We start from the raw sequence: 13,410 nt of genomic DNA, 5'->3' as shown, positions 1-13,410 counted from the left end.
CTTAGAATACTCCACATCACTGAATGGACCCAGAAGCTTCAAATAGGCTTCATCCAATAGCTTATGCACATGTAGCAGGACGGATTTAAGCTGACGTCACTGCGCCGTCTGTTAACTTCTCCCCGTCCGTCTAATTTGCCAGTAATTAGGCGGCACTCTGTCAGTCTGTACAGCCCCTATAAATGAACAACGAGGTGCCATATGGGCATGCGTCGTATTCCACGGTACCTGTGGCGTCAAGCTCAGGTCCACCAGGTTGTGGAAGCGCTGAGCCTTATTTGGTTGGGTTCTCGTTCCCAGCTGTGCACCTGTATTACTTCGAGTTGGATCGTACGCTCGTTGTGCGCTACATACAGCTAGCGGACGCATAGTTGCAGCTGCATGTCGTCATGCGTTCCTTGCCGTTGGATGCTTGGAATTGGCCTGGGTGGTTTGACGCTGCTGCTGTTTTGCTTAGAGTTACTGTTTGCTGTTCGTTTGACTTCACGTCTCGTCCTCCTTGCAAGCAGCTTCTGTCCGCAACAGCTGCTGCGTGCGTGCGTGCGCGTGTGTGTGTGGTTGTTTTGGTTCTGTTTGTTTTGTGTTCAATGTTCTGTTGGCTGTGCTAGGTGCCCAAGGCTAGGTAGTCCATCCTTCCCCATCATAGTGATGGTAGTATCTCCCGTGTGCGATTTTGAGCTAATTTGATGTGTGTGGATTCACCTTTCACTAGGTTTATGTGCATTTGGTGTGAGCAGTGCACGTTTGCTTTGCCCTCCTGGAGGTAATACCCCACTTCTTAATACTCCTGCCTGACTGCTAAGCCTCAGTCCTGTGTCTGTGTTCTGTTCATTTATCTGTTGTGTACGTGTTACTTGTCTGTCCTATTGTTACCAAATTGTGTGTTTTGGTACTTTGTATTGTTGTTATTAAATAAAACATATTTATTATTTATGGAACCACGTCTCCAGCTTCCTCAGTTTTACGAACCTGTGTGCCCCTAGTGGGCTAGTTTGATTCCACCTCAACTATTTCCCTGGGCGCAACTCCCAGGGTGGCGTAGTCGTGCTCTCTTTAGTCCTAGCTCCACTCTATTTTGTTATGCCACACACAGATGGGTTTGGCCCATATGTTTTGTTTGGTATACTTTACTTTACTGTTCACATTCTTACAAAAATATAATTTCAATAAGGCAACCCGATTTAGCCTCGGTTTGATAATGCTTAATCCGGAATAAACCCTCTTAACCCTAGGTTGGTTTTCAGCTTTGAGGCTCTCCTCTGGACGTGTCAAACTGTGCTCCTCTTCTGTGCTCCTCCACTGTGTCTCTCCACTGTTGCTCTCCTCTGTGCTCCTCCACTCTGTCTCTCCTCTCTGCTCCTCCTCTGTGTCTCTCCACTGTGGCTCTCCTCTGTGCTCCTTCTCATTGCTCCTCCTCTGTGCTCTTTCTCATTGCTCCTTCTCTGTGCTCCTCCTCTGTGTCTCTCCACCTGTGCTCCTCCACTGTGCTCCTCCTCTGTGTCTCTCCACCTGTGGCTCTCCTCTGTGCTCCTTCTCATTGCTCCTCCTCTGTGCTCTTTCTCATTGCTCCTCCACTGTGCTCCTCCTCTTTGCTCCTCCACTGTGCTCCTCCACTGTGCTCCTCCTCTGTGGCTCTCCATTGTGCTCCTCCTCTGTGGCTCTCCACTGTGCTCCTCCTCTTTGCTCCTCCACTGTGCTCCTCCTCTGTGGCTCTCCACTGTGCTCCTCCTCTGTGGCTCTCCACTGTGCTCCTCCTCTGTGGCTCTCCTCTTTGCTCCTCCTCTCTGTGCTTCTCCTCTGTACACGTTGCACTGTGCTCCTCCTCTGTAGCAAGCACTCCAAATTCCTGTTTCCACAGGATGAAACCAAATGTAGCATTTCCTTTAAAACAAAATAAATAAAAATAAATGCTGACGAAATGCTGAACAAAAATAAAACACTGAGTTTTCATGGATTGTTCCTGGTGTTTTTCCCAGCAGCACAATGGATCGCAAACTCAGTCACAATCTAGAAGGAGTTTGAATCCATTTTACCTGCTTCAATGCAAGATTGCCAACATCCAATGTTTTCTATGCTTTTCTATGTTTTCAAGAGTACTTAGAAGGTCTACTATCTATTTAAAACCCAAGGTGTTAACGAGGAAATCAGCTAAATACAATCAGACATTCCGCATTCACCCATATCATGTTCCCATTTCTCCAATGTCCACATCCTCTGATCCAAATCTCCTATCGTCAAAATGTGTTTTCCAAAAAGCATATAGAAAATATCTAAATTATTATTCATTCAATGTATAGCTCTACTTCTGCCAGGATGAGTCTTGCATCAATATTTGAATCTCAAGAGGTCGTAAGTGGAGACTGCTGTTGCCACTATGGCTGACGGTCACGAATACCACAATTCATAATTTTGAAATAAGCATCGACAGTCCTCAAGGTCTGCACTCAATCTCCATGCTCAGAGGTCTAAAGCGGGGTCCTGCTGCTGCCGCTGGGGCTGACAGACACAAATACCACAATTCATACATTTTCCATGAGCATCGACAGGCCTCCAGGTCTGTTCTGTTTGGACCCTGTCCATTGCCTTTGCCGCTATGTTTGTCTTTACTTTAGCAAAGCGTAATTTCTTGCAAGTGCCATTTTAAAGCATTTGATTATCAACAGATCACATTAAAGTAATTTGACTGTGTATTCTGTTACCTTACTATTAGTAATAAGTTTTGTCTTTACACAGTTTTTCTAGATATGTTATAAGAAAACATATTAATATCCTCTATTAATCTTTTACCACACTCCTTTTTCATACAGCCCTTTTCACTCTTGCTTATCTGATTTATGGTCATTTTGTCAATCATTACTGAATTCAGACTAATCAACTGGGCCCTCAAAATGGAAGACATTTTCAGACATTTTATCGGTGTCTGCTTCGTCGTGCACATGATGTGGGCCGTAGGTGGCGGACACATAGAGGACAGTGAGGAGACGTTCACTGCACTCGCCAAGACGTGTATTGGAGAATCACGGGCTGCTGCTTTATGACACCACAACTTGTGCCTTGTTAAACAATAGTGTAATCAAGTAACAAAGAAACCTTTTCGGAGGTAGACGTATGATAATAAATGAAATCTGAATATAATACAAATGATTGTATTTATTGTTAGTAGTCTGGTCTTCATGAAAGGTGAATCACAGTTGTGGCACAGCAAATACAATCTTTTCAAATAATGTTGTTTATACAATTGTTGATTTTGGTAGGTAAGTAGCTATGTACCAAATAGGATGACATATAGTCAGTATGGAAAATGGACTCCCTCGGTGTGATACACTATATCCTAACGGTACAGTAGTGCCTGATCATTTGGACAGTGTTATGTGACATTAATGGAGAATGTCATTGTGATGAATTACTCAGTAATTAGACAAGACTCTTTTGAGATGTTCTAGCATGTTTTTAATCACAAGATATGGGAAGGTAAATGGCAACAAATATACCAACATGCCCCAGATATGCAAAGATTAGCTATGAATCTAAAGTCAGACACCAGGCTGGAACATCCAGCATAGAAAAAGATAATTTAGAGCTTGCATTCTGGCACACTGGATTTCACAGGTACACTGTATGTAATGAAGGAGGCCATCCATAAATATGTGTCATGTATGTCGTTTGGAGGCAATACAAAGATATTTATCAGTACTGCAGTTTTTAGCATATTTACACTTTAGTAGGAATTCTGTCATACTGAAGTATGCGCACGATTAACCAGGACCAAAATTAGCACAAAAAGACAAGGAGAATGAGATACATTCATTCAATTATACAAAATGCCTATTTTTTGTAGTGTGTGGTGTCAATTGTCAATCAGAATTTCTAACAGGCTGTCATGTGAGACAAATTATATATTTCACAGAAATCTCATATAGTAGTAAAACAGTGTTTGTAAAAACATTCAAAAGTTTTTTGCTTTAAAACATTTTGTTCAAATTAGCAGCACTTCAAATGTCATATTATTGTCACTGTGATTGGCATAGTTTCAGTCATCTTGTCTGATTCAGAATTCCATGACCCTGTTATCAATTATTGTCTGAATTTCATTCGCAGGTCCTGCCTCTTTTTCTACTGTCATGCTTCTCTTATCTGCTCTCCACCTCTCTGCTGTCTGGCTCAAAATGGCCGCTATTGTTTCGGGACACCATATGATCAATCTTTTCTAGCAGTTCTGTCACCTGTCTGCACTCATCTTTGCCATTACAGTTGAGCACATGGTACCTGTTCCCACATCTCTCAGTGAGCCACTGGAGAGGCTTGCCTTCGCTCTCAATGTACTGCTCAACTGTGATATCTCCCAACCAATGCTCACATGTGAATAGTACCATACAGTGGCTCCAGACCTTCTCGCTGAGAAGCTCCAGGTGTTCTTGCATTGCTCTTCGGCTTGCCTCCGTAAATTTTAATCTCACACTTACAACCAGAAGAATAGCATGAGGCCCTGGCGGACACATAGACAAACCGAGCGTAATCTCTTGCTTAGTCAGTTCGGGAGTGTCTGTCAGAAGTTGCTCCTTCTGCCAGTCGGATGCTCTGACCACCGTAACGAGTCTTCCTGCTACCCGAGCCTCTTTCTTGACACTCTGAACACTCTGCCTGGTGTGGAAGGCTTCACTGCCCAAGATGGTGTTTCCAGCTGCCGTCTTTCCAGCTCCTTTGTATCCCAGCAGCATGATCCTGAGCTCTCGGAGCAGACGGGGACTTCCTATCAGGAATAGCCAATGGACACAAAACAGTTTTACTCATGGTGATTTTATGTTTTAAAAAGAAAAACACGGCAACAGCAACAGGCATTTGCAATTTAGGCCTCAATGATACAAGCGTCCTGATTGATGTGAAGAAAAAAACACATAATTGCCAGTTACAAGAAGCTAATGGAACAAGCAGGTGTGCATTACAGTTGAACCCACCTGGCTTGTCACTTGTGTTCATCTTCTTCAGGCTTTCACACATCTCATCATCAGAGTCAGCCAGTCCCTTCCACTGCTTTATCACCTTCTCCTTCCTTTCTTTTGCTCTCTCCACCTCTCCCCTTCTCTTTTGTTCTACTTCCTGTAAGACCCCTTTCTCCATCTCATAATGACAGCCACCGTTTTCTGCTACCACCCTATCAACAACTTCCAGAAGGTCTTTGACAAAAGAACCATCTGGTCTATTCTTATTATTAAGGATGCAATACCTGTTCCCACATTTTTCTAAAAGCCAATGGAGGGGTTTCCCTTCTCTCTCAATGTACTGCTCAATAAAGGCATCTTTCAATCCATCCCCACAGTTGAACACAACCAGTGTGTGGTCCCATACTCCTGCACCTAGGAGATCCATGTGATCTTGCACTGCGCTTCGATTTAACTCTGTGAATGTCTTCTCCACATGTAAAACCAAGACCAGAGCATGAGGTCCTTCATCAAAGTGAGACACACTATGCATGATCTCTTGTCTGATGAGTTCAGGAGTGTCGCTAAGACGCTGCTCCCGTCCCCAGCCCGGGGTGATCACCACGGTGACTTTCCTCCCTGCCACCCCACCCTGGTCCTTCACAGACTGCACTGTATTCTCTGAATCAAAGGCCTCTCTGCCTACCAAACTGTTCCCTACAGAAGACTTCCCTGCATCCGTGTGACCAAGTAAAACCATCTTCAGCTCTTTAGAGACACCTGTAACATGAGTAATGTAACACATGAGTAATGTAACACATGTGTAATGTAACACATGTGTAATGTAACACATGTGTAATGTAACACATGAGTAATGTAACACATGTGTAATGTAACACATGTGTAATGTAACACATGAGTAATGTAACACATGGGTAATGCTTGAGTGCGGATGAAAGGGAAATCAAAGATCCTCATTGTTTCTGTGTCATCTATACTTGATGTTGAATTTTTGCTTTTAAGGGAGTGGAAACTTGTTTCGGCCAAAACACAAAACATTAAGAACTTTTTCTCAGCCATTTGTCTGATGGTAAACAGAAAATATGAAAGATGTTAGTACTGCTGGAATTCACACAAAAGGGAATGAGTCTTAATGGTGGATCCTGAAGTGATTAATACTTAATTCATTTGATACGCTATGTGTCATGAGCTGGCAAATTAGACTAATTTAGATAGAAAAAAAATGAACTCACCTGTTGAGTGTCTGGATGCAGGCTTGGTCCTCCCCACAGGCTTGGCATCACCTCCTGTTGAACTCAAGTAACCTCTCTGCCCCCCAAGCTTACTCTTCATCTGCTCTGCTCTCATTTTCTCTCTAGTCTTTCTCTCCTCTATTGCCTTCAGTGTCATTGCATCTATTTCATAATGATGACCACCATTCCCTGCTACTGTCTCGTCTATTTTCTTAAACAGCTCTGACACCTGAGCTTTGTTGGCCTCGTCTTCACTATTGAAGACATGATACCTGTTCCCGCATTTCTCTACAAGCCACTGGAGGGCTTTCCCCTCACTATCGATGTACTCCTTAATGCTCCTCTCCCCCAGCCAGTCTCCATGTGTAAAGAGCACTGTGGTGTGACTCCATACTCTGTCGCCTAGAAGCTCCACATGCTCCTGTGCTGCTCTGCGGCTGGTTTCTGTAAATCTCATGCCTGCGCGCATGACTAAGAGAACAGAGTGTGGTCCTGGAGGACACAGAGACACACTGAGAGTAATTTCTTCCTTCATGAGCTCAGAGGTGTCTTTGAGAGGTTGCTCCCTTCCCCAACCCGGAGCCTTAATGACAGTGACAAGTCTGCCAGCCACGTCTCCCTCTCCTTTAACACGCTGAACCGTTGTCCTACAGTGGAAGTGCTGTCCCCCGAGGATGAAGTTTCCTGCTGAACTCTTCCCTGCGTCTCTAAAGCCCAGCATCACCACCCTAATGTCTAAAGGGTGAGATGAGAGATCCCATTAGAGAAAGAAGGACAGTGAGAGAGAGAATTAAATGTTATTAAATATCATTATTAATGATGATTATGTGTGTCACCAGTCAGAATGTTCCCCAGTATAGAAAAGTGACATCAAATCAATAATATACCGGAATTCTGGTGCTTCCCTAGAAGTTCTACAATTCATCAAACTTTTAAAATAAAAAGACTGTTGTACTGTTTACTCACCAGACATTTTTCGGGCAGCCATTGATGCTCTCAGTTGTTAGACAAGAGCAATTTTGCAGTCAGCTTATTCCCCTTCACAGAGATGGAAGCTATGAAACAGCATAGGAACTCCTATGATACACATGGTCATGTCAGAAATCAGGACAGTTCACCCCAACTCTAATCTGAGATGATGTGTAGTTAGTTATCAAGAACAAATACAATACACTTCACCTCAGAGTCTCCCAACTAACCTTTTGTGATTTGTTACCACATTACCATATCCCTTTTCGACACAGAGCAACCAGTATACGGTGACTGATTCATGGTCACGACTACCTCTTGCAGCCTGTGCAGCTCCACCCTTTCTTCAAAAGACCAACCTCTTCTGCCCATTCCACACAATTTAACCCTGCTTCCAACCTCTTCTGCCATAACCTGCCCATTCCACACAATTTAACCCTTCTCTACCTCTATCTGCTGCTTGTCTTCTCTGCGCTCACTTCAGCTTCCTACCAGCTCTCTGGACCTTGAGTTTGGTGAAACTGAAGTGTGGGTTTAATTACTGCACCTTGCTTGGTTTTCTCCTTGGTAGCCTGGCTTGTGTTGTATCTCACTACATGTACCCTTAACACTAGACATAAACCATCCCTCTAATGCAGATTCGAATGAACTGGATCTTGATTCTGTATGAAATGTGCAAATCAATAACTCCTGTGCAAGTCTTAAACTGGCATAGATAAGTCAGAATAAATGACCTGGATGACCCGTCTTGATTAGAATGAAAGACTTAATAGGGAGGGAAAGTGAAAACCTACGCCCCATAGTGGCTTTATTCGGTATCGGAGAGCAGATTACATGTAAAATCTCATAGGCTGTTTTTTCAAACAAATTTAGTTCCTTATCACCTTGTTACAAAAGAAATCTATATAAATCAAATTAAGGATGAAAATAAACTATGATCACCAGAACCAATTAAGTTTATTTCAAAGATATGTCACAAAATCCGTTCCACTAACTTCTTGATTTTTCTAAAAACGTCTCAAGACAGAGTGACATTCATTTTGCTCAGCCTTAGGACCAAAACCACCTGGGAGTGACTCCATTACTTTTCCTCCCTGGGGAAACTCTTATGATCAATAACTCAGTGTGTTTACATGATGGTATAATTCGAATCTTTGCTTAGTCGGACTATGCTTTCTTTCGAGGGTAGGTGCTATTATCCCAATGTACATGGCAGTGAATAAATCGAATCATTGGCCGAAAGCATGTCATATCCGATACGATAGGTGGCGCTGTTTTTATTACAACTAGTGGTGATACAGCCCTTTCCGCTTGACCTCTTCACCACTACCAATAACAACAACAGTTGATTGAGCATGAATCGCGTCTGTTCATCGGTCCAGAAATGCGTGTTGCCTCTTGGGTTGTTTGTTTGTTTGTTTGTTTGTTTCTGCCAGGCCGATGTGTTTATAAGTTACATTATTCAAAGGTGAAAGATAAAAGGCGAGAGAAACGCATGCACATTCACACACACACACGCGCGCAAATAATGGGTTACAGCCAAAACGCATTGCCCTTCTGCCAGTTGCATCAAATTGTTTAAGTACTTCTTCGCTGTCGATTTCCAAATCTGTGTGAATATTCATAAGAGCAAGTCCAGTCAGTCTTTTGTCAGTCATCGTACTTCGTAAGATATGTCTTAAGACGCCCCATTGTACTGAATGACCGCTCAGCAGACGCTGTGGAAACGGGCAAATGTGCCGAACTTTCCAGGGCTTGATAAAGCTCACTGCATTTGGGCTGTAGGTCATTTAGCTGTTTCCAGCTCTATATCTGCATCGTCAACGCTGGGCATTAGTTGTCCGTACTCCGATTTTATAGTTTCCCCATCGTAATAAATATGCATTCATGATATTTTTCTATGACCGAGTTTGACAGGTATTGGTCAGGTAATAGTCGAGTGACAGCTGATTTCACAAGCATTAACTTTAAACCAGAATATTATAACGTGTCGGCATAGTCGCCCCGTAATGCCGTGCAGCGGGCGCATACTGTTATACTTTATGTTATGCATGACGTTCCCTAGGCTATATGTTCCTTACCGTTCTAATTACATGTCGTTGTTCTGTGTTGGGACAGAGCTTATACAGGTGGGTGACGGTAGCACAGTCTGTTCGTGGGCATAAAGCCCGTGCCATTGTGACAGTGTGTTGTGTTTAATAAAAAGCCATAACAAATATACCACGCTTCCGTGATTTGTTACAATATAATGGTCTTGCTTCTATAATGTATAAACACGTAGGTTACAGGGTGGGTGTGGCAGAGAGAGAGAGGGAGAGCGATGATGCACACGGATATATCAGATTTAGCGACCGGAGCAAAGTTATGTTGCTGTAACGTTGAACTCTTTGCAATCAATAAATACAGTACTTAATAGGCTAATTGATACAATATCTCCTCGTTTGAGTGTGGTTGTTTGAGTGCAATGGGAGTGTATGATCGTTATTGTCTATAAAGCACTGTTTCTCAAACTTTTTCAGACCAAGGACCACTTAGCCAATAAAAATTCGCGGACCATTTAACTAAATATCCCCGGAACAACATGCCTCCTACCCAAGACCTGGCGCCAGACAATTGTTAGCGCACACATGATTTTCGCGGGCTCTCCTTTTGTACGTACCAGTAGGCTAGTTATAGATATGACAATGTGCAAGGCAAAGCATCTGGAACCCTGCTCCATGTCGCAATAATGTCGTAGAAATGTCGCAATAATTTACTTGTGGCCGTCGCGGACCACACTTCATCATATTTGATAGAATGAAGAACAAATTAGTTGTGAATACTATCACCGAGTTTGAAAGGTATTTGGTCAGGTAACAGCCCTTTAACAGCTGATTTGCTTTCTGATTTGACAGTACTGCTGTGTGTTTTAAGCAAATAAAATGTGGACTGTTTACAAGCGGGCACCTGCTATCGTTGATTATACAGTAAATACGTTGTGAAATGAAACAAAAACACATCACAGTTAAAGATGTATTAGTATTGATTGATTCACATCGATATGAATGGATGACATGACTAACAAGTGGTGGGAAATTAATATGAAAGTATTTGTTCGGTGAATTAGCGCGCTCTGTCCAAACAGTCGCAGTCAACGTTTTTGTCAACACTGGCACCACATAAGTATCGTAATTTGAACGTCATTATACGTTTTTAAGGAGGGGTTGTAAAGGTACTCATATCTTCGGACCTCTTCTGTTATGTTTGTTCATAGTCAACAAGAATAAGCTTGTGAGACAGTCTGCAGGATATTCATAAATAAACGTGTCATTAGTATGAACAGCTGAGACAACGTATCGTCTCTTTCGTCTTCCGGGTCACGACCTGGCAGGGAGGGAGGGAGGATGGCGGCGGGATCTCAAGCATGCGCAAAGACGCAAAGTCCAGTTCCTTATCCAATTCACCGTTACATGCCGCAATAGTCGAACTATCAACTGGATCGGATCGAGTTATCCAGGGGTGTTAGTCCGACTATGTGCGGTCCGACTACGATCCGACTAAGGTGCTTACATGAAACGGATAATGCGATTTCAGTCCGACTAAGGCAGTTATTCGAATCCATGTAACCACGGTCAATAAATCAGCATAAAACATCTATGGCAGCTAGATTTGAGGCAAAAATAATTTAGTCAGACTTCATACTAAAGTAGTCATCGTGTCATGATTGTATGATGTACAGTTCTAATTTTTATCAAGACAGATTCAATACGTTCCATAAAGAACACTTTCATCGTATGTGTCATTAGGCCTATAGCGAAGTGATTTTATGTCTTCATAGTGACGTGTGCAACAGTCAATCAATCTAACACGAGCACTTGGTACATAAGCTTTCCGACCTTGAATATTGTTACTGCATATGAAGTTACCCGATATAATAATTGTGTTGTAATACAGGCATGAAACAAAATAGGGCACACATTTTCCTTATGCACCAGCCTAAAATCGCCATATGAAGGGGAAAAAACTGGAAAAATATTTGCACTTGGATACACAATGAAATAGCCCTGAAAGCCGTGATTAGAAAAGACATCTATACATTCTTAGACATATTTGTTTCAAGTGTCAAGCTGCACATTTTAACACGATTCCTGTCTTAATCACAACTTCAGCCATATCATAACAGTGCTAAAACTAGCCCATTGACACGGCATTAGCCTAACATTCAGTCTTGATTTGAAATAATTAAAATACGCTTGTTTTACAAAACATTTGAAATTACCTGACATAGTCAGCGCAGCCCAGGGAATGCAAGCGAAAGTAAGAATAGAGCACAGTTCAGAGCAGTCCCATAAATTGCGTTAAATATTAACTGACTAAAATGACTATGAGCTGCTTTCTTATCTGTTCTCAATAGCTTCAAAATAGAGAACGTTGTTTCCTCTTACCTGCAAAAGGGTATTTAATATATTTTAACACACACACACACACAGACACACACACACACACACACAGTACATCACCTTTGTGTGATTGCCACTGTCCCCAGCACTTCCTTTAATTTGAATAATTCGTATTCATGAATACTGCGTTATTCATGTTATAACCACACAGAATTACAATATCAACAAAATATGATCTCAGTTACTGAATCATCTCTACATTTCAGCCCCTTAGTGATTCTGCTGCCACAGCATTGAGCATCCCACAGAAGGTAAAGGCCATGAACCACACCAACATTCACCAAATTTCCACAGGTATAGACTACAGTCGCCAAAGTGACTGGGGTTCCATATGCTGATCAGATGCTCAACTGTCCTCTGCAGATTTGGTTCAGGGGTGAGCCGTTAAGTGAGCAGAAAAAAATCACGCACGAGGACATGCCCCGGCACGTAAATCATTCGTTTCACCTTGCACATTCTCACCTTGCCTCACCAATTTATATGTAGACAAGTTAAAGCAAAAAGGCTGGAGGAACAGTATGAAATTAAGGTGGACCACTAATTTAAGAGTTCATCTAGAAGTTTATTTATAAGTGTGAATCATTGTACAAGCAACCGTACATTCAGAGCAAAGTTGAGCGGAAGAGACTGGAGGGCTATAGACTGCAGTTGAGAAGCACAATGCAGATTTCCACATGGCAGATTGGCATGGGTAGGTTGCCACACTGTGGAGAAGTCTGGTGTAGGACAGCGTACAGTGGAGTCATTCTTAAGTGGTTGTGAAGGTACATAAAGCAGTACAGTACACAACATCTCAGAGAGACACCCCCCCCCCAACACACACACACACACACACACACACACACACACACACACACACACACACACACACACACACACACACACACACACACTCACATCATCCAGACACACACACATGGCTAGACACTTCTGCAAAGGCAAATAAAATGTTTGTTAAAAGGCCAATGACACACAAAAGCATATGCATGTGAACATACAAGGATACATACACACCTCTAAGGACAAGAAAATAAGGTTAGCTAACAGACCAATGTCATACACATGCATATGTGACCATACAAAATACACACACACAAACACACACAGATTTGTGATGTGGAGGAATATCAGCTTTGGCCAAGGTAAGAAAGACAAGGAAAGACCATATAACTTCACGTGGGTTATCCAGCAGAGGACAAGAGAGGAGAGAGGAAAGGGGAAAGAGAGAATAAGAAAAACATAAATGTGTCTAACATAGACCAGCAGCGGCCTAATGTGAGAGGAGTGATGGAAGTGAGATGAAAGTAGAGTGGAATTATGATGATGATGATGATGATGATGTCCTCTGTGGACAGATGGAGGGGCAGGATGAAGGAGAGTAAAGGGGCAGGAGGAAGGAGAGCTGAGGGGCAGGAGGAAGGAGAGCAGAGGGGCAGGAGGAAGGAGGGCAGAGGGGCAGGAGGAAGGAGGGCAGAGGGGCAGGAGGAAGGAGAGCAGAGGGGCAGGAGGGCAGAGGGGCAGGAGGAAGGAGAGCATAGGGGCAGGAGGAAGGAGGGCAGAGGGGCAGAAGAGCAGAGGGGCAGGAGGAAGGAGGGCAGAGGGGCAGGAGGAAGGAGAGCAGAGGGGCAGGAGGAAGGAGAGCAGAGGGGCAGGAGGAAGGAGAGCAGAGGGGCAGGAGGGCAGAGGGGCAGGAGGGCAGAGGGGCAGGAGAGCAGAGGGGCAGGAGGAAGGAGAGCAGAGGGGCTTTAGTTTGGTGTTGACTACAATTAAGGGACTTGGACATGAGATTACAGATCTTAACCCATTACTAATGTATATTTGGTAGGGATG

The 13,410-nt window shown here is 43.2% G+C and overlaps 1 protein-coding gene across 2 annotated transcripts; it reads right to left on the bottom strand.

The window, feature by feature from the left end:
• Positions 1-3,425: 3,425 nt before the first annotated feature.
• LOC105891786 (GTPase IMAP family member 8-like) lies at positions 3,426-11,457 on the bottom strand. 2 transcript variants are annotated; one of them, XM_031576983.1, is made up of 5 exons: positions 11,400-11,457; positions 7,139-7,249; positions 6,173-6,907; positions 4,956-5,699; positions 3,426-4,750 (listed from the first exon to the last, which is right to left on the bottom strand). In XM_031576983.1, exons 2-5 carry the CDS (start codon positions 7,158-7,160, stop codon positions 4,131-4,133), a joined length of 2,121 nt encoding a protein of 706 aa, XP_031432843.1. In that variant the 5' UTR covers positions 7,161-7,249; positions 11,400-11,457; the 3' UTR covers positions 3,426-4,130. The 2 variants fall into 2 exon arrangements, with proteins under 2 accessions (XP_031432843.1, XP_031432845.1); XM_031576985.1 differs by having other exon boundaries at positions 7,139-7,227; positions 11,400-11,423.
• Positions 11,458-13,410: the final 1,953 nt, after the last annotated feature.

This window comes from Clupea harengus, chromosome 11 (genome assembly GCF_900700415.2).
Source record: "Clupea harengus chromosome 11, Ch_v2.0.2, whole genome shotgun sequence".
Lineage (NCBI taxonomy): Eukaryota > Metazoa > Chordata > Actinopteri > Clupeiformes > Clupeidae > Clupea > Clupea harengus.
Note: the sequence above shows the minus strand (reverse complement) of the source record. Positions and strands in the feature narration are given on the sequence as shown.